Source organism: Acanthopagrus latus, chromosome 24, assembly GCF_904848185.1.
Source record: "Acanthopagrus latus isolate v.2019 chromosome 24, fAcaLat1.1, whole genome shotgun sequence".
In the NCBI taxonomy this organism is placed as follows: domain Eukaryota; kingdom Metazoa; phylum Chordata; class Actinopteri; order Spariformes; family Sparidae; genus Acanthopagrus; species Acanthopagrus latus.
Window position 1 is genome coordinate 9,082,621 of NC_051062.1, and position 24,950 is coordinate 9,107,570.

Here is a 24,950-nt window from a genome sequence, read left to right on the forward strand (position 1 = left end):
ATAGATACATGCCGGCTGATTTAGTCTTTTATGCTGACTCATGTGCATCGATTGTTAAGTAAACACAATCTTTTTTACATTTAAAGTGATGTTACATCTAAGACCTTATTTCCAACAGCTCACTTTTCACTACCTCATTTAACAAACAGGAAACAGCAACTTCAAGGTCATGAAAATGCTCATCTAAAGCATCGTTGCTGGTGCGAGACATAAACAGAGCCCGAAATATCTAGAGTCTATCTCATACATCTCCATTTTCTCCCCTGTCTGTTCCCATCCATCATTCCCTCCTCACACTTTTCTTCCCCCCGCCCTCCAGTTTTGTTCCGACAGGTCGCCAGTGCGACAGGGTTTTGCGACCAGCGTCGCCTTGGCCTCCTCCTCCACGACTCCATCCAGATCCCCCGGCAGCTCGGCGAGGTCGCCTCCTTCGGCGGCTCCAACATTGAGCCCTCCGTCCGCAGCTGCTTCCAGTTTGTACGTAGCTTCTTTTGCCTTTCTGCAGAGTTATACACCATCATGATGATGGCAACAGGACTGTTAGATGCTGCAATTGCTGCATATGTAATCACACTGATGCCCGAGGCCCTCCGCACGAAGCGTGAAGAGTGTCCGAGTGTTTGTTTACATCCGGCTAAATGGGGTTTATTTATAGAAAGAAACTGGATTGTCACCAAGAGCTTTGCAGGAAATAAAAGGGCGAAACATCGATAAAAGCTGGGATGATAAAAAACAAGTGCATTACAGACTCTAGTAAACAGAGCCAGAGAGTGTGTGTGTGTGTGTGTGTGTGTGTGTGTGTGTGTGTGTGTGTGTGTGTGTGTGTGTGTGTGTGTGTGTGTGTGTGTGTGTGAATGACATCCTGCAGAGGATCAAACAAATGATCTCTGACAGCTGTAGAGGCGATGCAGGAATGGAAACATGCACATTTTTCTGGAAAGCGGAGTCAAAAAAAAAAAAAAAAGAAACAGATCTCGCAAACAAATTGGTTTGAATGAGCCGTATACCTCCGTACACACGGGTGTTAAGATGATGAAGTGTGTAACAGCACAGAGGAGGAAAGGGAAGGAAAGTCGCCAGCTCCGGAGATCAGCCTTTCGCATTGTGTTTTCTTTGTGTTCGAGAGCAGAGAGCAGTGAAAACGCTCGAGCCACAAAACAAGCGGCAAATCCAGCGTACACGCGAGGCTTCCAGTAATTGCGCTCTGACCGGATTATCCCTGATCTCCAGAAGATGATCCAGCATTTCCATGTCGGAAAGTCCCTTCTTTGGACGCCGACTTCAGCTCTTCTCCTCAGATGTATTCAGAAAGGGAAAACCATTGTCTTGTGCTCCAGAAAGGGAATATTGTGGAAAAGTGACCGCTTGATAAGACCCTCCTCCTTACAGAGATCACCCAATCACAGCTGAGCTGCCGTGATGAGGCCCTGATGAGTTTTGGATTTGTGCACATATTGAAGTAGTGTGCACGAGGCTGTAGTGAGATCATCTGCACACAAGAAATCTTGCAGGCTGACAGAGTATTCCTGCTACTGCTGATGAATACACATAGTTTGGGTGCGTTGCGTGTTAATATTTTTGGGCGTTCTGTTTTAAGTGACACTGTATTTTGACATGGTTTTGATTTTTTGTTTCGATATGTTTTTATGTCTTTGGAGGAACTACTTCTTCATCCTCTCATGTTGGACTGAGGCAGACTGGCTGCTACATTGACACCTGTCACCTGTTGAGGTACAGAGTGGTATTACAACACAAGGCTAGCTGCACATACGTTTTTTTTTTTTTTATTTATAAGATCTTCTCCATGTTTTTTTGTTTTCATACAAGACAGAGGGGAACATGACGGTCTTTTGGGGTTTTGAACCAACTTGTGAAGCTAACGTTTCTTTTCGCGGCTTTCTTTTTTGCCGACAAAAACCTGCTCTAGTCGGAATTAAGAAACCATTTTTGTCTGAACATGGCACGGTTTAAAAAGACCAAGAGTTGCAGGAAATATCCGACACCATTATCATCGATAACTGCTTTCGAGAACAGAAAGCCTTGACAGGCGCAGTGCGCGTCAAATGGTGATTTCTGAAGATAATAATCGTCCCCCCGAGAATCACAATCAGCTTGTGTCAGCTCCTGCCTGCCTGCCTGATTTGTTTGTGTTTTTTATTGAAGACACTTTACATGCGTGCTGATTGACAGCAGTGCTAATATGCACCTTGATATATGTGAGCTGTCAAAATCAGGTTTTTTGAGGCTGTAATTGTCTGGTGCTTTTGTTTGTACCTTGAAGCGTCACAAAAACCAAGTCTGCTGCAGACACCTGTGTGCATCGCTGATTATCTCCAACACCGTCACCCGCAGAAAGCATTTTCTTTCATTTTCGCTTATTATGTGGCTCGAACAAACAGTCCTCTTTGGATTCTGGTGATTTTCAGTGCGTTTATAGATGCACAAACACAGAGAGACTCTCACACGTGTACACCCTCAGGCCCACACACGCCAGGTGGACAATCTAATCTCATCTCATCCACCCCTAAAAATGGATATAGTTTAGCTTCATTCCAGGAGTCGGTATGCATGTGGGCGGGGGGACAGACGGACAGAAAGAAAGAAAGAGGGAGTTGCGGGGGGTCAATTCCATGGAAACTCCAAAACCCCCGAGTTCCCAGAGTCCCTGCTGACGGGAAAATGATGGATGAAGCCAATATCTTGTCTCTGCTTATTTTTGCTCAACTCTTTCATTTAGGGGAACTGGACAGACATGAAATAAAGGCTCGGTAATTGCTCAAAACAGCTGGTCACTGTTGTTTTTTAGCAAACGTTACTCAAACAGGAGGAAATGGTGCTTTTATTGAGGCGTATTTTCAGCCGTCGGAGAATCCACACTGGTGCTGTAGTGGGTATTTGTGGGAGCAGGAATGTGTGCCTTGGATTGAGTCCAAATAAACGGCAATAACCAAACATTGAGCTCTATGATATATGAAATAAGCTATTTCCTGATACACAGGAAATTGTAGACCCATGATGTGGTTCTTGTGCGTGTAAAAAGTCAAAGTCCACACCAGCTGAAGCTCCTCTCTCCCACAGGAAAAACTGCTCCTCAAACGCCTCGTCAGTAGTCCCGCTGTTAATTCTGTGACTCTGTGACATCACACTGTCACATTTTTGCTTTATTCATGACTAGCAGCTAATTTGGCAGGTAGTAATTGATTTAGAACAGGTGTCGCGTTCTGGCTCAGGCATGTTGGAGCTGACCAATCAGAGGAGACTGGGTATTCCAGTGAGAGACAGGTTGTTTCCGACAAAGCACTGGACATTGTGAGACAACTGATGTGTTTTTTCAGCATTAAAGCATGTAAACTTATTCTTGTTGTAACCCAAAATGAAATTATGAAAATGAACATGTCTCAGTCAGCACGGTTGGATGCTTTTATAAAAGAAAGTCTTTGAACCAGACTCAAAATAAAATTTGCCAGTTCTTTTTCACCAAACTGTTTTTCCCCAACATATCATCCAAGGTCGTTTTATTATTTTTTTTTTTACCACTTCACAACCAAAAATATCAAGAGACATGAAATATTTAGCTCCCCAGCTCCCAGTGAAGCAGTTTTTTGAGTTTTTCTTCTCAGTGAAAACACTTCTTCAAACAAAGATCTGATTTCATCTCCTCACTAAAAAGATAAGCTGGAGAAATAATTCCCCGGTGTCCCTTTTTTTTTTGTTTTACTTTAACTTGTGCTCATCGCACCTTCATCTTCTCTTCCGCAGGCCAACAACAAACCAGAACTGGAAGCTGCCATGTTCCTGGACTGGATGCGTCTAGAGCCTCAGTCCATGGTGTGGCTACCCGTCCTGCACCGCGTGGCCGCCGCCGAGACCGCCAAGCACCAGGCCAAGTGTAACATCTGCAAAGAGTGTCCGATCATAGGATTCAGGTCGGTGAACACTTGAATGAACAGTTTTCATCTGGGTTTCATAAGTGAATGTTCGACACGTAATCCACCTTCTGAGCAGCACGTCTGAGTGTCTAATCAGGAGAAATGAGCCCAATTGGAGCCATTTTGCCGTGGAGTATTATATCCTCTATCTCATTAGATAGAGAGCAATAAAACACTAAATTAATTTCACTTTCAATTAAGCCCAAATAAAAGGCGACTGCACAAAGAGATCTTTGGCCTCTGGGCTCTGTGAAATAATGCTTTAATATATCAGTGTTTAGTCTCCAGCATACATCAGCGGCCGCTCGCTCCGTATGTTCCTTTAAATCTCGTTATATGTCACCATTTTTCCAATAACTGCTGCAGAGAGGAGGCATTTCCTTTTTTTATTAGAGGTAACACAGAGGAGCTTTTCATTTTTAAAGGCGGGTGAGCGTTCTCGTCCCTGCGGTGTTCTTTATTTAAACAGTCGGAGAGCAAGAAGTGGGACTATTCATATTTTGTTTCATGTTGCTCGCATGCATGCGGGAACAAATGTGGAAAGAGCGCCGGTGCTCCCTGATCGGCTCCTGAGAAAGCTTTTTTTCTATTTGTCATGACACCCAGCGAGGTGTCATTACACCTGCTTAACTTCCACGTGTTAGCATCGTTATCGTGAGCATGTTAGCACGCCGATGACATAAAGCAGCAGCAGCGTAACTGGAGGCTCTAGTTCAGAACCGTTTTGCTCTGTTTGACATAAAATGAACTTCTGAGATTATTAATATCATACAATATGTAGGCAGCGTGAGTCATGAACACCTACTTTATGATTACGATTAATTCATATCAAACATCCCCTCTGTCCTTCTGCTCTGTAATGATGCAGCGTTGGATGCCGCCTCAACGTTTCCTGATCATTTCAGGTCCCGTAATTCTGCTCCTGAAACATATAATTCACATTTGTGATCTGCTGATTTAATGTTATTCATCAAACACAGAGAGTTGGTTTAATCCAACTTGGATCGTTTGTGTGGCTTCAGGATGAGAATACAAAAAGAGGAAGCCCACTGTGAGGTGAAAAAAGCCCTTTTTGTCTGGGTTTATTATTCCAGTAAAAGCACATCAGCTTCACCCATCAGATCGATGACATTGCTCTCTGTCACCAAAGTGTAGCTCTGGCTGTGAAAAAGCCCGTGAACCTATTTGTCGCCCTAATATAATTCAGCATTTAGAGCAGCGGGCAGTAAAACAGCCCACTTGTACATATGAATGATTGATGATCTGATTATAATGACAGAAACGGCAGTCATATTTGTAACCTTAACCTTTTAAAATACTCATAAATCCCAAGAGAGGTTTTTTTTCTTCCTCTTCTTTTAAACTAGAGGTCCGGACCTGTGAAGGGAGGCGTGTCCGCTCTGTTGTTGGTGGGCCCCTTCACGGGAAGAGCAGTGATAAATTTTAATGAAGAGTCCCAGGGCCAGAGAATAAATTTCTCATTTAGGTACCGAGCTGGAGGAATTTTAACTACTCCTAACGTGGAAAAAAACAGAACCGTAAATCTTCTTTTATTGATTCTCCCCCTTTTCCTTTTTATGTTTCTGCCCCCCCTCTTTCCTCCATTTCCCCTCTTTTCTTTACACTCCTCTTTCTCTCCACAGATATCGCAGTCTGAAACATTTCAACTATGACATTTGCCAAAGCTGCTTTTTCTCCGGTCGCGTTGCCAAGGGACATAAGATGCAGTACCCCATGGTCGAGTACTGCACTCCGGTATGAATATAAATATATATATCTTCCTGCTCTGCAATGTGTAAATGAAATGGAAATGAAAACGGTGAAGATGTGAATTTTAAGGTGTCAAACTTGCTGTCAGGTAATCTTCTCCCTCGTGTTGTGGAGTGAAAAGCTTGGGCACGCTCGGATCTGAGCAATCTGTCTGAAAAGCTCGCCTCCGTAAATTAATACTACACCTAGTGCAGAGTGTCTGTGCTATTTCTATTCTATTATACTATTATACACTGTAGATTAGCTGCTGCACCTTCAACTGGCCTGGTCTTTTTTGGTGAGCAGTGGACTTGATTCATAACCCCAATTTAAAGAAGCATTATGTAGCTTTGGAGAAGGAATTCAAACAATGTTAATGAGGTGATAATACAACCAAGAAGTATTTCTTTTGTAAACAAGCTGTTCTCAGAGGACAATATGTCGCCATGGTCCGCCACATATAACTCAAACAATATGAAATTTTGCTGTCCTATAAGGTCAGTTTGTTTATTCAGTTATGAAAAAAAGAGTTTGTTTATTTATCCATCTATATCTGTAGAGATCTCATGTCTGTATGCTAAATATGAAGCTAGAGCCTGCAGGAAATTTGCTTAGCATGTGTCATTTTTACAACAGTTTGTTTACCAATTTAAGAAATCACACCGTATATAATGAGATAATTAAGAAAATGCTGGAGGCCAAATGTGATTTCAGCTTTAAAATGAGCTAAGCTAGCTGTTCTCCCACGTTTCCAGCCTTTACACTAGGCTAAGCTGATCAGCTGCTGGATTTAGCTTCTATTGTACCTCAGATTTTTTCTCAACCAACTCTCAACAAGGACTTGAGCATGTTTCTCAAAATTTCAAACTATTCCAACACCTTAAATAGCTCAGATCAAACTACTCTACACTACCTGCTCTCCACCAAACAGCAGACAGATTTAATTTGAATTAGCAACTAGCTGGTGAACATTGTGCAGTGTTTAGCAGCTAAAGAGCCAGATGTTTTTCTCAGAAGCTGGTGGAGACCAAAAATGGGGGTAAAAGGAGAGTGAATATTATTGATTGGAAATTGCTAAATGATTAGCCACTTGCTCACAAGTTAGCTCCAAAAACTTTGTAAGGTGATAAAATGTCACTGTTGTGTTTACAGCTCGTTCTGATGTCCCCAGCTGACCGAAAATAATTACTCTAGCTTTATTTTCTGGGCGTTCGCTAAGAGAAAGTCAGAGAATAGTAAGATATTTAACAAAAGACCAACTTGAAAGAAGACATGAAGACCTAATTTCCTACTAGCTTGACTTACTTATTAAAATATTTAATCTTTTTTTTTCTCTGCAGTGCAAAACCCACCAGCACCGGGGAGGGAATGACACTTTTTGGGTCATACATAATCTCTGACATAATAGCACAGTCATGGAAAAGCCTGTGAATTTTGCAGCAGGGCCACAGTGGAAACCTTAAAAGAAGGCATGAAATGAACTCGTAGCCGAATCACATAAGCAACACTACATGTCAGTTGGTGTGGCGGTAGACCAGAAGCTGCAGCCATATACATATATTTAGAACATGTAGTGTAAACAGAGGGTTAAACTGTGATTTCTGTAGCACAGGCCCAGGGCGAAAATAAAGACTCTGAGGCTCTTGGCTGAGCGTCATAAATCTGTTCCTCTCTCTCGTAACTGTAATGACACACTCTGACCCAACAAAGAGGGCATTAACTTCACTCACAAGATGCGTGAATAAAGGCAAAAGAGCTAGAAATAAATGAGCGGTGTGTAATGAAAGGTGTGTGTGTGTGTGTGTGTATGTGTGTGTTTGCGCCCCACTCCCATGGAGTGAACAAAGCCACCTTTGTGCCCTCTCCTCTCTTCAGACTACATCAGGGGAGGATGTCAGGGACTTTGCCAAGGTGCTGAAGAACAAGTTCAGGACCAAGCGCTACTTTGCCAAACACCCACGCATGGGCTACCTGCCCGTCCAGACCATCCTGGAGGGAGACAACATGGAAACGTGAGTCTCATACACACACACACAAGGGCGGACAAGATGAGATAGTAGGTTTTATTACAAACTGTGAGACACTCCCACTTATGTGACCTGAATTAGAGGACGCTCACACAAACAATCACTGGTCTCTGATTGCACACAGACATTTAATTTCAGGTGCAGCCACAGTTTGATGACAGATGTAGCTGTGATGGTGTTTACACTGCGGTGTGTGTTCAGAGTGGGTTTCCAGCTCCTCGTGTGTTTGCTGTCTACACATTTAGTTTGTTTATTAATATCAAAGTTAGAGACGATCAAAGGATGCTAATGTTGCTGTAAGCTAATCCTGAATGATGTTGATGCTACCTGTGAACTGATCCTGAGGGAAGCTAATGATACCTGTAAACCAGGGCTAAATGATGCTAATGCAACATATAAACAGATCTCTGAAGGATGCAAATGTTAACGTTGAAGCTTAGACAGACATACGGCATAAATTTACCAATACGCTGATCATATCTATCTGTCATTAATATTTATGATCTGGAAATCCAGTAACCACCAAAACTGCCATTGGCAGAAACATACAAGGTCATTAAAGATGGAGGTATTGACACCTGAAGAGAAAATGATGAATGCTTCACCGTTATTCATTCAAGGCCAGAAAGTAGAAACACAACAATGCAGAAGCTTGTGAAGGCTTTACAGTTTCCACTGATGAATGACTCAAAGGTTGACGCTAATATGAGAGCGTTGCAACACTCACACAAACAGAGGACATATGCACTCAGTGACATGTGTCCCTCTGCAATGCTAAACACCCACACACACACACACCCATTAAGTTGTGCACTTACAGCTGAGATCGATCAGTATGTCTTCAGTAGTAATCGTGTGTGTATTTGTGTGTGAGTGTCTCATATACGACCACACCGCTGTCATGTTCGTGTCACTCCGCCGCCTCCATACTACGGCTCCCATCATGCCTCGCTGCGCAGTGTGCTCCCACTTCCTGTGTCATCATCTCACGTTTTTTTGTCTTGCAGTCCTGTCACTCTGATCAACTTCTGGCCCGTAGACCATGCGTGAGTACCTGGCTCACACACACACACACACACACACACACACACACACACACACACACTGCACCTGTACATTCACTTCCTGTCAGTCTCATGTTCAAATATTCTTCTTCTACATGTATATTCATACATATTCCTTCTCTCAGTCACACACACACACACACTTGCTTACCTCCACCCATTTCACACTCATCATGTAGTGTCATTTCGTCTGTAGCCGTGCTGGATTCACATCTCACATTTTCTCGCAGCCGCTTGACCCGACATCGCCCCGCAGCTCCTGTGATTCGCAATGAGTCACTCGCTGATTCCGACTGCAAACATGACCGCCATCCCTCGGCCTGTGATGAGCGGCAGCATGGTCGATATCAGCTCTGATCATAATCTCAGCATCATTTGGCAAATCAATTAGTAGTAATATCAGAAAAATATTAAGTTTTTGTGGTGTTAAATGACTGATTGGGTCACAGATCTGATTTGGTTGTAGAATGATCGCCACTTTGGACCCAGAATGTTTCATTGTTGGTGGAGGAGGTGAACGAGGACAATATTTCTATGAACGGCTCAAACATATAAAGGAACTCTTTTTCAGATTGGTTTCCATGACTCCACAATCTCTCCGATGACATTATTAACATTATATCGCTGCTCTTTTTTCACACCACGGCTGCTTGTTAAGTGATAAATCATCATGCTGCTGCAGGTGTTCTGTTCAGGTCGACCGGGTCTAATTACCCACGGGTCTGTTCACACCAGGTCTCGTTTTTTTCAGTTAATTAATGAGTGCGAGGTTTCGGGTCGGGTTTTTTCACGGGTCATTTTTGACCTGAAGACGCTAAAACACGAGCGTCACGTTATCAGTGTGTCATAATCCATATTTTTTTAGATTATCCAGACATTTCTCATTCTTCTTACACATTTTTACTTTGTGTAGAGAACTCATCTGAAACTTCCAGACGTCAAGGTGCCCCTCACTGCAAAGAGAAGTTTTCAGGATTTTTTTTAAAGAGACAAAACCTTTAAATTCTCAAGGACTAAAACAACGCAGGTAAAGTTGTGAGAATCCTTCCGAGACTCCTGGTTAATGATGTCAAAACACTGATCTTTCCCTCGGCAGACGAGGTGTGACGTCTCAGATCCGACGGGTCTTTTTGAAGTGCGAGGCGAGATGTATTCCGAGCCGGGAGTGCAGGATACGAAAGCTTATTTACAGAGCATTTCACATCTGTGCCTCGTACTGTCGCTCCCCTCCATCGCTCTCCTGTGGATTCATGCGGCTTGTGCACATGCGAGTGTGTGTTGGATTAACAAGTCCCTCCTGGTTGGATTCACGAATCTCTTTTTTTCCTTCTTCCTGTCTGTTTTCTCTCTCTTTTTCTCTGTCGCAGGCCCGGATCGTCCCCTCAGCTCTCACATGACGACACGCACACCCGGATCGAGCACTACGCCAACCGGTAACAGCACTATCTGCATCCGGCAGCAGCTCCGTGCAGCGTCGACTCACAGTGTTGCGAACAGTAACCTTCCCTCGTGCTCCACTTTTAAAGTCCCCCACCCCCACCGCCACCGCCACCCTCGGCCCCTACAAGCGCCAAAGATAATAGCTCCTCCAGAGAGCTCTCCCAGACGCCAGAAACATTTTTGATTGATGTGATTTGGAATAATGAATTGGGAGAAAATGCTAAAGCGCTGCACACTTCCTGCATCGGGACGCCTGTCGTTACCCCCTACAGTCTTCACGCCGCCGTTAACTCACAGGGGATCGTTTGCCCCAATTCTTTGCTGACGCAGTTCTGGGGAAACTTTCGGTCAACGTTCAAACTTGAAAAGCCGATCTTTTATAAATGAGAACACAGTACAAGTCTGATTGTTCACATGTAGAAAACTCAGGCATGTATACGTGATAGATGGACTTGTTCGCAACACAGTGAGTCTATTTTAGTAACGAAGTCCGAGCAATGTTGTTGAAATGCCTCGATTAACACTGAATATGTGGACCTACGCTTCAGGCACGTGTCATATACAGTCTGTGGTTGAATATAGAGGCCAGTTGGTGTCCTACATCTTCTGTATTCCACTGAAGATGAGTTAAAGGTACAGGACACGTCCTCCATATCCACATGAAGGGATGCACTTTAAGTACTGTGCAGAGCGTAAGCAGTATATACAGTTAAATGTAATTTAGTTTTTATTCATCTGCAGTATTTTTGTTAAAGGATTATTCCACTAATTTTCCACATTTAAGTGTGTTTACAGGTCTTCTTGTGAAGAACTACTGCACATGTGAAAACAATTGTTTAAAGCCTTTTGTGGCCCAAGAGGAAGCTGCATGTAATCTGATGAATTGCCTCCAGTGATGTCATTCGGTGGCTAAATTGCGTCATGGGTAATGTAGGCAACAGGAAAAAGAATGCGAGGCATAACAAATGCTTGAATCATTTGTTTTTAAACTGTCTGTAATGAAATCCAACAGCGTTATAAGAGAGTAATGTTAGATTAGTGGACTGCTTTGAAAACCTGGAGCCTAGATTTCTCACAATGCAACTTGGACAGGGAGCGACATAAGTGGAGGCAATTTACTTTCACTAATGCAGCAGTACTCCATAAGATTAATGTGAAAATTGGTGGCGGTACCCTTTAAAAGTGCGATATGTAACACTCCGATCTTCCAGTTCAGACCTCTAGATGCATAGCTAATGTTAACTAGCTAAAAGTAGCTACTTCTAGCAGCAGTTAGCAGTTCCTATTTAATCAGACTTCCAACATTTGTCCACTTGACAAAAGATGAGCAAAATGTTTTAAATCTGTTTCCTGTACCTCTAACAGTTAACACCACTCATTTCAGATCAATACTCCAGATATTTATGGCTGTATATGTCAGTGCTTTGAAAGTGGTTTATGCACGATTGTTGATTATTTACAGATGTGGGATACCTTGACAAACAGCGTTCGAGCATCTTTTTTCATCACCAGGCATTTGCCAGTTTGTCTCTAACTCGGTCTTTACTTAAACACAATATCACTGCAGGGATTTTCAGAGGAAAACAGCACTTAAATCTAAAGTAAGAGCCAGCAGCACTGTTGGTTTAAATGCTGAATGTGCTGAGAATGATTCTCCAATGAGTAATAGTGCACGTAAGGCTGAACTTAAATGTCAAGATATCCCTTTTGCATACAGTAGAAACTGGATCTGTACTCATGACAAAGTGATGCATTGACTTTTTGGTGAATAAGGGCTCTGCAGTGAGAGGCCAGTATATGCATATGCTAATGCATCTGAGATGTTGCCTGCACCATCCGGTGCGCCAGCATGTGCGCTCGACAAAAACCTCATCAATACCCCCCGGCCCCCGACAAGAGTAAAAAGCCATCAATATTTGTTGTGGCACCACACTGAGTCAATCAGAGCTTATTCACCAAAACATTTTTCTGTGTTCCCTTCAGTTTGCAGTGATCCTAACCGCTCCCCAGAATAAAAAAAAAAAAAAAATCCCACCGCTGAGGGACAAGAAGCAGTCAAATCAATCAAACAAAGAGTCAATCAAGCAGTCGATCAATCGGTCATTGAATCAGTCAGTCGGGCACTGTTGGCATCCCTCAGTGGAGTCAGCGTGAGGTCTGAGCCACAGGCCGAGGCTTTGATCCCCACCAGAGAGTGTTTGACACCACTCACTGTTGCCTCGGGCTAGCGCGCGCACACACACACACACACACACACTTATATATATGAACACACAGCAGCACACGTTGAGGGACACACATGCTGAGTCACACTTCCCCCCTCCGGCCCTGCGCTCTCAGCCCCTGACTCGTCTAGATCTGGCGGATTCCAGATACCATCCAGCAGATTAAAAGGAAGGTGGTAGGGTGAAGAAGTAACATAATTAAGCCTTGAGGGAGCTGATGGCCCCCAGATCACGAGGTTATCTCTTGTTTCTGTGGCGGCTTATGAGTACAAACACGCCGACCTGGGCAGATGCCAGTCTGTCACAGTCCATCTGCTTAAACTCTCACTGCCAAGCGATGAGCTGTTCTTTTTTTGTTGTTGTTGGTTTTATTTGAGCGCTGATAAAACCCCAAAATGTCTGGGCAGACACTCCAACCACCAGGAAGCTGATCTGATGGAGATAGCAACAGGGCAATTTAAATCTTTGGCTTTTCACTCAGAGCCGTTTTATCATGATAGATCTGATGGAGGAGCACAGCCGGGAGGTTTGTTTACAAGGCCCGTGCTAATGGCCAGAGATTGGTTTCTTCAAAGATAATACCAGGGTTTTTTTTGTCCTTTTAAAGGATCAGTTCAACCATGTCACAAAAAACAAATGTTCTCACTTTCCTAGAGTTATAATGAGCCACGTGTATAGTTGTTTATCTCAAGTGCCTCCAGCTAAATTCTCCTCTTGAGTTTTACATGAGTTTACTTCCTGTCAGCTCTACGGTAGTGTCACCCCGCCGCTTCTCTTCATTACAGCAACCAGCTAAGAGACAGAGGTGATTAACAAAATGATCAAAAGTGCAACAAACGCTAAGAAAATGAAAATGTGCAACTTTGCTACTTGCTCTGCAAAACAGCTAGCGTGGCTCACCCTAACTTTTGATAAGAGCATTTAAAGTTCACTCATAAGTTGTATCTTATTTGTACCAAAACTGAAGTGTCAGAACAAAAGTATTGCAGTTTTTAAGCTAGCTAGCAAGGTCTGTATGCTAGACTAACCCAACCAACTCCTCTTTAGCTCCGATGTAAAAGCAAATAGTATTAACAACTCCTTTTGAAGAATACAAACAAAACTCTTGCTCTTCTTTGCTAACGCAGCTTCCCTGCGTTTAGCACACGTTGTCATAATATTTTAAACATCTCCCACATTACAGACAGTACTCCTGCAGTGTTTGTTGTGAATAATACACAAAACATTTTGACCACAGTTAATATTTTAAAAAGGCGTATACACAAGCGAGTCATAAAAACGAGAACCAAATTGCAGCATTAAGCGTTACAGTCCTGCCAGCTACCGCTTTAATGAGGCTGCTCTCATAGGCGCTACGAGCCAACTCGTGTAAAATCTGAAGAGGACAAATACTGAGGGTGCAGCTTCAGTTTGTAGTGCAACGGTTGTAAACGCGATGAAATAAAGTGGCGAGGCAATAGACGGAGGGTCGCAGAGAGGCTACGGTGTGTGGGTGTCTTACATTTCATCTGTTCAGGGTAAACTCATAACAACATATGCCGAACACGGAGGAGCTCCAGCAGCCTCAACAACAACAACAAAAAAAAACATGATGCACTTGACCAAATTCTCCTCTATCTCCACCGCTGTTTGCTCGCAATTAGTGGAACTGGACTCTCGTTTCTCGCTTCAGCCGTTTCATCCGTTCACTCTCTGAAAAGCAGCTTCCACAGAGTCGGAGTTTAGAAGTTAAATAAGCCGTGACAGGACACACGGAGCCCGAGGAGCGCCTTCATGCCAATCTGTGCAAAAAGCCGCAATCGTCTCCTCACTCTCCCCTCAAGAATCTGCTAATTTGCTCGACCTTTTGGTTTTGGGACTGACTGCTCTGTTTCTTCCCCCTCCGCAGGTTAGCAGAAATGGAGAATCGTAATGGCTCTTATCTGAATGACAGTATCTCACCCAATGAGAGCATGTGAGAACCGCTTTTTTTGTTTGTTTGTTTTTGTGTTTTTGCCAAAAACCCTCCTCACCAAAAACCGATTGGCCTCGCTGTGTTTGTGTGTGTGAGAACTGGCTCTGTGTTTTCTTCATTTCCATTGGCTGGTATCGTGTTGTGTGTCAGTGACTTTGTTTACATGTGATGAATATTCTGGATTTGAGCTCATATGATTGTGTTTATCTTGTTTGCGTCATTTTTCCATACAAGTATGTCCCTGTACACCTGATCTAAGCAGGTATCAGTCTTGTATTCATATTGTCCTCTGGGATGATATTTTTTTTTTATCTGGGTGATTATTTTTGGGATATAAAACTCATATGTAGCTCTTTAACAAAATCCCAGCATCCCAAGTAATAAGTCAAGTACAATAGGTGCAATAGAACTGTATCTATGCATTTGCCTTTTCTTGTTCCCGTTAAAAATGTATTTACAGCAGTACAAAGAAATGGGATTTATTTCAAATGGGTGTTTTTTATTGGTACAGAGAGAGGAACTGAAGCTCCCAAAAAAACATATTTGGAGTCGGTCGTTATCGAAATGAATCATCCAGCATTATTCGCAAGTTAAATGCCAACACGTGTCTCTGTTACATATCTTGTACGCGACACTTGTTGGACGTAGCGGCCACTCATTCCTCAGGAATTAACTACTGCAGCAACTGGTCAACATGTTACTTGCTAACATGCGAATGAAGGAAATGTTCAGTTAAAAAGTTATTAAAGGGAAAAATGTTGTACAAACTACCTTGCTAACTCACAGTTAGCTCAGTCGCTGGTTGAAGGGTTTATTTAATATAAATTGTAGATAGATAGATTTTGACAAATTAAATTTGTGATCAGCAGCTTCTATTTCCAAAGTAGAAGTTGAGTAAAAGTTGTTAAAGATATAAATTACTGTCGAGTTCTTGCCTGCGGGTCAGGTTCTCCAAAGTTGAAATCAACTTGAAAACAATCGCAACAGATTTACCACACAGACGGTGCAACGTTTTATAGTTTTAAACTTTCTGCTCCATTTCACATCTATATTTTATCATCCAGCAGGCAACATCTGTGTGAAGCTGCTGAAATCCCTGTAGCATTTGACTTTTTTTTAACAGCCAGAGCCTCCAGATGATGTGAAACTCATAAACTTGACGGGTGTAAACATGATTTGTGAGTCCAGAATCATTTAGTGTGTGGCATTACTCACGTCCCGCAGCACTAACTGCTAACTCTACAACTTTAAAACATAGAAATTCAATATTACAGAGGAAAGGTGTTGACATGGAACACTGCCAGGTTAAAACTAGAGTTTCAAATCATGACCGTCAAACAACATACGGTTTACGACATCGCTTTGGGCTCTGGTAACTTGTAGTAGACAATCCATCCCATTGTGAGTCAAAACCCAAAAACCACCGGATCCTACAGTTCCCAGAATGCAACGTGATAGCTTAATACCTTTTGTTAGACTGTTAAACGCCCACATCTGTTAAACTCCACACCCCTAGTTTGTGATTTAGGCTTCTTTTGTTCCCATTTTAAGAACAAAATTGAAATCTGAGATGTTGCCAAAGTAAAAAAGCACAATAGTATAAACTATAAATATTTATAACAATTTTAAACCCCAAAAATAACAACATGCAGTCACCAAGTGTGTGCTGATTTCATTTCAATTACAGATTTGTAATCCACATAATAAAATTACAAGCACAGTCACATTCACATGTAAAAAATTGAAGTAAATGTGCATTTCTATGTTTAGTCTGGGTGCTGGACAAGTTTCCCTTCAGGCACAACACAGCTGAAAGTTTGTAAAGAGTAATGGATGCACATGAATACAACCTGCAAAGACACGCCTGTAATTAAAATCTCAAAAAAGGTTAAAGAGTGGCTGCATCAACATAACTCTCAACGCGCGGCACGGAAAAGATGAAGCGGAAAGCAACTGGAGGCTATTTTAGAGCAGAGCTACACACTCCGTCCATAATGAGTTTTTTTTACTTTCAGCTCCGCCGTCGTCTGGTTTGTTGTCTTTCAAAGCGCCCGTCTGCGGCTCCTTCAGCACTCAGACTCGGAAGACTGGCTGAGCTGAAAGCGGCGCAGTGAACGCAGCGGCATCTAAATACCTGGCCTAATTAAAACCCCCCCTCCTCCCCTGAACACCGCGGGGCTGAGTGTGTATGATCGGTCAGAGTTGGCAGAGCGTGGCCAATCCAGTCGCTCGGAAAAAAAAATAAAAAATCCGGCGTAGCAAACAGTTGAGGACGACAGCTCTGGCCCTCTCTCTGTCCCCGCTGTGGTTTCTAGATTCTTCTTCTTCTGTGGTGCAGTCCTGTTCCACTGCTGCTGCCTCACTCACTTGCTGATGTGTGTGTGTGTGTGTGTGTGTCTGCAGCGATGACGAGCACATGTTGATCCAGCACTACTGCCAGTCTCTGAACCAAGGCTCTCCCCTCAGCCAGCCCCGCAGCCCCGCCCAGATCCTCATCTCCATGGAGACGGAGGAGAAGGGAGAGCTGGAGCGGGTCCTCAACGACCTGGAGCAGGAGAACAGGTCAGCGTCGCCCGTCCTTTCTATTATTACCTGCTTCAGCTTCAGCAGGTCAAAGCGTCCTGGCAATACTGGCACGAGAATTAAAAGACAAGTTATTTGTAAAAAAAGACATTTTATACTCAATTATATCACATTTAGTTGCTCCAGTATTGGTTGGATTTTGTTGAGAGTTGTTGAACAGTGATAACAGGAGCTCTGTGATTAAATTAAAGTAATTATTTTATGCTGTTTGGCTTAAAATTCAGTAAGTTTGTGTTCACTTTATCTGGTCTGTTAGCTCCTCATGTAGCCAACTGTGATTTTACATCAAACATAGATTATGTCAGTGGTTAAAACTGTTTTCTAAAGGAAACATGTTCAAAATATTTCATATTTTATAACAGATTCATCGATAATTGATTGTTTAAGCAGTGATGATAGAAATTACTTCAAATTCGCACCTGTTCTAGGAACAGCTACGGCATGCCTTTGCATTCAAACGTGACGGGTCCTCGGGCCACTGGTGCTTAATTTTGGCATCCAGAGTGAAAATGTTTTTATTTTTTCTCCCGTGGATCAGTCAGAACACACTACATCTGCGCTGGTTTTTAAAAATGGCTTTATTTTCTTCCTAGTCATGATAACTTGTTCTGTTCTACACAGGCAAAGTGTTGGTGCTGCCTTGCTGGATGGACAGATTAATCTTGAAGAATTATGTTCTGTTTAAGGCGTCCTTAAATTGAGAACTTTTACTGAACAGTCGAGGCTAAAAGTGAAAAGTACAGGATAGTGGTAAAGCAGACAGTATTTAGACGTTTTAGTATTTAACACCATGAAATAAAACCATGTCTCATTCCAGGTGCGTACTTGGATTTATGCGTATATCTGACAGAGTTTAACCGGCTCTGAAAATATCTGTCATTAAAATAACACAATTCTTCAGCTGCTGTTAAAGATTCACTCTGTGAGGGCAGCCAAGTCCCAGCGTCCTCGTCTCCCTGCTCGTGTTTAATCAGTCTTCAAATGCATAATGTCTGACAATATGGATAAATAAAGACTCTGGCTGTCAACTGCAAATATTAACACCTTTAGCAGACACAGGCCGTGTTTTATGTGCCTCCGTATACACTCCCTCCTCTCAGTCCTCCCTTTGTTCGTTCCAACATGGAGATTGTGGAAAAGATAAGAGTGACCGGACTAGACTGGATTAATTCCCATGTTGCCGTCTCTGCAGGAAGCTGCAGTCCGAGTACGACCGCCTGAAGAAGGCCCACGACAGGAAGGGCCTCTCCCCGCTGCCATCGCCCCCGGAGATGCTCCCGGTGTCGCCGCAGAGCGCCCGCGACGCCGAGCTCATCGCCGAGGCCAAACTGCTGCGGCAGCACAAAGGACGGCTGGAGGCGCGGATGCAGATCCTGGAGGACCACAACAAACAGCTGGAGTCCCAACTGCACCGGCTCAGACAGCTGCTGGAGCAGGTAGACACACACACTCATTATAACTACTGCACCCAAATTAGCCAACATACCTCAGCTTTATCTGACCGTGTGATGGTTTGGACCCATATCATGTCAGACCCAGAGGCAGATTAACGTGGTCATGGCCTCCCTTTGTGTAGGGTCTCCTGTCATAACATATTAAAGAATTTGATAATTAAACATTTCAAGCATCGGCCCGCAGGAAGTGTGATGCAGCATAAGTGTGTGTTTAGAACAAGAAACAGCTACAAACACAAGCAAGAAAAGGAGCATGTTTGTTGTTTTTGGCCTTTAAACATCGGCTGTATAAGACTATAAGACTTCAGGAGTGTGTAACCATCCTTACATTAACACAAGAAACAAACGCAATCTTTACATGTTTTTTTGTCTGGAGCTTATTTAATGTGCTCTTCGGTCATGGTTTGTCAACCGCACCATCTCCTCATGCTACAGGTTGCTAATTCTTACGTATTGCACCTTTTAAAAGATTTGAATTTCCAACCATAGCATCATCAGATACAGGAGAAACTATGACAGCTGCACAGCATCTGCAATCAGAAAGGCCCTTTGAGCAAGGCATCGAGCTCTCGTACATGAAGTGACGGACAGCGGAGGACCCACTTAGCGTGCCAGATTAGTAAAACAAAAGTTGATGTGAAGTTTTCCCACCAGTGAGTCCAGACCGGAGCAGCTTCCTCCACGCTGTCTGAGAGCCAGAATCAGCTGACACACAGGATCAGACACACACACACACACACTTCACTTCCCTTTTGACTCCTCTAATTAAGCTGTGCGGCGCTGCTGCCAATTTGTTGTGTGTCTAATGTGTGTGTGTGTGTGTGTGTGTGTGTGTGTGTGTGTCTCAGACGGATTCCAAGGTGAACGGCACAGCTCTGTCCTCTCCCTCCACCTCCTCTCAGCGCTCCGACTCCTCCCTCCCTCTGCTCCGCGTGGCCGCCAGCCAGACTACTGATACAATGGGTAAGAACGCACACGCACATGCACGCACACACACACACACACACACACACACACACACTCCAACTTATATCCTTTAATTTGCATCCACCCTTTCAAAAGCACGGAGGATATAAATAGAGACGTCTGATTTCACAGCTTGTAGAGACCATGCTGTTATTGTTCTACACCGGACCACCATGCACTGTTAGTCATATTTGAGTGTGTGTGTGTGTGTGTGTCTGTGTGCGTGTGTCTGTGTGTGTGTGTGTTATTCACACTCTGCAACAACATAAACATTGTGACTTGGCGTTATTGTCAGCCAGTAACTCTCAAATTTGGAGAAAGTCACCTTCCCCTCCTTGCTGTTTCAGGTGAAGACGAGCTGTCCAGCCCGTCCCAAGATGCATCTGGGCTGGAGGAAGTGATGGAGCAGCTCAACAATTCCTTCCCTCACAGCCAGGGTACGACAACACGGACACCGACGACTCGTGTCACACAACAACGTCCAGTCTTTTGTGGAAAAAAATCCGATCTAAACCAAATATTTCTCTCCTGTTTTTAAGTGAAGCTTTTCCTTGAGGCGTTCAGAGGAAATGGAAAAGTTTGCCGCTTTGATCTCATTAAAAGTGTATCTCAGCTAATTAGCAGACAGATACCTTGTTATGAGCATTTCTAGGTAACGGTAGCCTGAAGTGATATGAAAGATACCGGTCTGAAACCGGCGGCTGGTCGGGGGAAACTAATGAGATGTGTCCTTTCCTCACACCACAAGCTTTATTCCCAGGTTCTGTGCTTCATCAGACACAAAGCAGCTCTGATAAACACACCGATCAGACGTTTTTGTACTTTTTTAAAATGGGGAATGGAAAAAGAAACAAAGCATAATGTAGTATAAGAAAAATGAGAAGAAGAAAATAACGTAATGACTAGAAAATCAGTTTTTCACACATCTTTCTTTCCCTCTATTACCAAAAAAAGGCTGATTTTCTTTCCTCTTTTCTTTTCTTCCTTTCCTCTTTTAATCTCCACGAGCCAGGAGGGAGAAGGGGACACCCATGAGAGGTTAGTGGGCTCAACTTCCTGTCTTTCACCCACCCATCTCCTCGAAAGAGTGTTTCCCGCTGCATGCGAGCACCATGATTATGCCACGTTTAGCCCCTGCAAGAACACGGACTGACTGTCTTTAGAGAATAAAGGCCTAATAATTGGCTTCATAATGAGGCAGAAACAAAACGGAGACATCGTGGCCGAGTGGAGACGTCATGGTGCGGTGATGCAGTGTGGAAATAACAAAAAACAGCAACAATCTCCTCCCTCCCTCTTCACTTGTTTAATTTCCTTTCCCCTTTACTGTCCTCTGTCACACTGCTGTTAGTCACAGTAGGGAGTCATAGCTGTGATGTGTGTGTGTGTATCTGTACATAGTTCATCCCTGTATTGCATGTAGATCTGGCATGAGATGTGATCATGTCGGATCACAACGTGGGGGTTCACAAAAAGATTTGGCTACAATTTGATTGGATAAAAGTTGACAGCAAGGTTGACTCGGCGTCTGCAGAAGAGATATAAATGGAGGGCAGTGCGTTTCATCGTAGTTGTGGTGGTTGCTTCTTGTGTAGTTTTTGTCTTGTTGAACATGTTCTGCATATTTTTCATTGATGAAATTGCCGCTGGCTTTATGGGAAGTTATTACAGTCACTCCCCTGTTGTGCTGACCTCGGCATTTGGTTTTGGGGGAGTGATGATGTCAGAGTCAGTTTTGCCAACCCTAGAGCAGCACGCTGGAGTCTTTTGTTTGTCAGGTAGTTAAAAAAAAAAAAATGGTGCTGAAAAAGCTCAAAACAGACTTAATTTTTCTTTCCTATTGATTAAAACCTTAATGTTAATTTACTATATATATATTACAGTAATTAATGAATGAAATATATTAGAAGATATCGACATATCCTGATAATAATCTTGTTTTTACATCATAGTTTTCATTGATGGAATTACTACAATCTAGGCTGGCAGGTTATCACGGTCGCTCCCGGTGCTGAGCTAGTTGCTTCATTTTGGGGAGTGACAAAGTCAAATATCAACCCCGCACATGTTAAACATCGGCACTGCAGATTGAAACATGGCTGTCCTCCTTAGCGTACTTTTATATGTTTCTGACCACGCTAAAAACACGGCAACGGGGCGTGGCTTATGTGGGTGGAGACATTGGTCGGCCCGCCACTGTGTCCAGACTGACATATGATTATAATTGTCTAATAAATTGACATGAAATCTGGTTCACACGTTCATGTACCTGCTAAACAGCATGTTAGCATTCACTGTGAGCATGTCGCCTCGCTAGCATTAGCATTAACTCGATGCTGTGCTCACGTACAGCCTCACGGAGCAGCTAGCATGGCTGTAGACTCCTAGACGTGGTCCTGTGTGCACCTTTCACTCCGTCACCATTAGCGAGGGCGCTTCGTCTGAGCATTTATTTTTATTCCCACCTCTCTCCAGGTCCCACTATTGGCAGTTTGTTCCACATGGCCGACGATCTGGGCCGAGCCATGGAGTCACTGGTCAGCGTGATGACAGACGAGCAGAGCGCCGGACAGCACGAGGCCCTGCCCTTCTGATCCCGCCCTCCTCCTCAACCTTCATCCCCCGTCTCCTCACCCTCCCCCTCCTCCCCTCCCCTCTCCTCTCCTCCCTACCTGTCGCATGCTTTTCTAGTCAAAACAACTGGATTGGAAACACAGTTTACAAAGAGAATATATAACGTCTATTTTTGTGAAGGATTGCGGTTCAAAGCAACGACGCGTACAAAAAAGAAAAACCACAAACAAAAGAAAAACATTATAACTTGTAGATTTCAGTAGTTTCTTAAAACGTCCTGAAGTTGTTTTATTATTAACAGAGCCTGGTTTTTAAACTTCTATGCAATTGTATAAAAAAAAAAAAAAAACAGGGGTCGGGAGGGAGGGAGGGAGGGAGGGGTCGTCAAAGAGAGGTGAGATACAAATAAGTGTGTTCAGTGTGGTTGAATATTTGCCATCTCTTTGTAACCGGGAGAAACAGCTAAAGCATTTCAGACATTTGTATCAAAAAAAAAGAATGATTGTAAACATAAGGGTGCTTTCTAAGAGGAAAATGTCTTTCTATAACAGCGTACACTACTGTCAAGGTAATGCAGGCATCCTGGATCTTTACAGTACGTTGTCTGTGAGACTGTGTGTGTGTGTGTGTGTGTGTGTGTGTGTGTGTGTGTGTGTGTGTGTGTGTGTGTGTGTGTGTGTGGTGGTGCCTAATATCCACATTACATTACAGCTTTTTTTGGGCTTCGGCTGACAGACGCCACATTATATTTGAATTCTTCATTCATCCGTCCGTCCATCAGTTTCTCCATCTTCACTGTTATCGACGTCTCCATGGCAACTGCTTTTTATCATCCCTGTGTGCGTACTGTGTGCTGTACCGAGAGGCCCGATCCAGAGCGGAGACGATTCAGCAAGGTCGTGTCAAAATCCGGAAATAATCAGGCGTAATTGGGCTTCATTTGGATCTCACTCTGTGATAATCAGCTTAATTAGTGGAAATGAAAAGCAGCAGAGTCTTTTATAGTAAATGAAACAAATATTTGACACTAGAAGAGGCTCACAGTGCAAAATCCTGCATTTATCATCCCTATTGGTCAAAGTGCTAATCATATTTACCTTTTGTACAATGGTAATTAATGAATTCAATTCATTTAGAGGCCTAGATATCCTGACTTTTTGTTCCTAGTGAGGGTAAAACATCAAAAACACTGAATCCTACATTTCCCATAATGCAACTTATTTCAGTAGACGCTAAGTGCTCATGTATTCATCTTCAATAAATTTAAAATCTCCAAATGCAATCTGAGATAACCCCGATGACATCACTATGACATCATCAGGGTTATTTTTCTCAGCTCCCTCCAGAGTCACAGACCATATTATTAATCTGTTTTTACAGGCACAGGCATGACAACTTAAAAATGTATTTATATGTGTTATTAATGTGAGAACTGGCCCTTTAATTTTACTTTCCATCCATTACTCAGGCTTGTTGCTAAGAACGTGTTCTCCTGTGAGTCCTATAGATGATGAACGACGAGCACACAATGTGCTTCGGTGCGAAACACTGAATGTAAACAGAAACTTAGTTTGTTGGGCTCCTTCAAAGACTAACCTCAAAGAACTTGTTAAGAAGTGTTTTAAGAGTCCGGCTGTGGTCGAACAGTCAAAGAGAACTTTGCCCTTGAACCCATCATTCAAATTCTAAGTCCAAGTTTAAATATTTGTTGTATTTAAGATAATCACGTCTAAAATTCAGGTTTTTTAAGTGTCAGTGATCCTCAGTTCTGCATCGGGCCTCGACAGAATCCTCCAGAAAGAACTTTTTAAGACAAACTGTCCTGATTATTGCACTGGTGTCACTGAGATGCTCTCCAGGTGTTGATCACACACAGCACACTGTGCGTCGGTTCGTACTGTAAGAACAATGTTATTTTAATGAAATCTGAGCACCACAGTGTCACAAAGGCTGCTAGTTGAGATTGTTTCTGAAGAATTCTTCCGATTTTAAGCGGAGAAACGTTTGAGTTTTAGGGAAAAGCCCAGTAACGTTAAAGCTCTACCTCGTGTGAAGTCCGGTCCGGAGGCAATTTTCTCTCTCTACTGTACTCGATCCCTACACTCCTCTCAGATTATCGATTATTACTGATTGATTATTGCTGGCTGATTGAGTCACGTCAGATGTCCTATGAATATATATATAAAACGCTCCGTACTCGTTCTACTGCACTGTAGGAGCCTCCGATCTGAATGTTCGGATGCGTTCACCGCATTTCTCATCTCTGTCAGAGATTTTTACGACTCACGTATCAAAAAAATGAGCATTTTTACACAAATCAGACGAACCCGTGTGCACTACTGTCAAACCTGGAACATACTAGACGTTTTGTTTTATTCTAGCAGATTAGTCTTCGGTTAAAGAGCTATTTTTTTGTTTTGTTTTGTGCCGTGTGAGGTGTTACGATATTAGCATGTGTGACTAAATGAGCTCCATCCTTATTTAATGTGTAACCACTCAGAGAAGTCCGCGGTGAGCATCGCGGTGTTATACCCTCGTGTGTGTGTGTGTGTGTGTGTGTGCGTGCGTGTGTGTGCGTGCGCGTGAGTGTGTGTTTTTGGCGTCATATACTTTCAGCATGATCCAAAAGGTTTCTGTTTTGTTTTGATCCAGACACTGAATTTGATTTGATTTTTCTTTGTTTTTCATTTCTAACGTTTGTTTCATTCTCACATCATTTTTTTCAAAATAACGCGTCAGATACTTCACAACATATCAGATTCCACCAAATATATGCCTTACTACTGTATTATAAAATGCTTTACTGTATATCAATAAAGCACGCAGTTATGTTGATTTGACTCGCCTCTTTGATTCACTCTTTATTGTGTTTACTTGTTTACGTTTACAGGAAGTGCACAGCTCAATAAATGCACATGTGAACTTTTATTTTGAAAAGCTGGTTATTTACAAATGGCAAACCAACCATTATCTTATAATTTAGAT

General features: G+C 43.0%; 1 protein-coding gene across 16 annotated transcripts in view; it reads left to right on the forward strand.

Moving 5' to 3' along the window:
- The window catches only part of dmd (dystrophin), a 282,422-nt gene extending 257,617 nt beyond the window's left edge, over window positions 1-24,805 (forward strand). For 13 of the 16 annotated variants that reach the window (XM_037091705.1, XM_037091708.1, XM_037091706.1 and 10 more), the window contains 12 exons: window positions 320-477; window positions 3,760-3,926; window positions 5,573-5,684; window positions 7,554-7,690; window positions 8,713-8,751; window positions 10,137-10,202; window positions 14,323-14,388; window positions 16,792-16,950; window positions 18,164-18,407; window positions 19,274-19,388; window positions 19,739-19,828; window positions 21,867-24,805. In XM_037091705.1, coding sequence (XP_036947600.1) covers window positions 320-477; window positions 3,760-3,926; window positions 5,573-5,684; window positions 7,554-7,690; window positions 8,713-8,751; window positions 10,137-10,202; window positions 14,323-14,388; window positions 16,792-16,950; window positions 18,164-18,407; window positions 19,274-19,388; window positions 19,739-19,828; window positions 21,867-21,985 — 1,472 coding nt within the window. In that variant the 3' untranslated portion in view covers window positions 21,986-24,805. Of the gene's footprint in view, window positions 1-319; window positions 478-3,759; window positions 3,927-5,572; window positions 5,685-7,553; window positions 7,691-8,712; window positions 8,752-10,136; window positions 10,203-14,322; window positions 14,389-16,791; window positions 16,951-18,163; window positions 18,408-19,273; window positions 19,389-19,738; window positions 19,829-20,403; window positions 20,430-21,866 lie in introns of all 16 variants that reach the window. The other 3 variants (XM_037091714.1, XM_037091720.1, XM_037091716.1) reach the window with 2 other exon arrangements.
- Window positions 24,806-24,950: the final 145 nt, after the last annotated feature.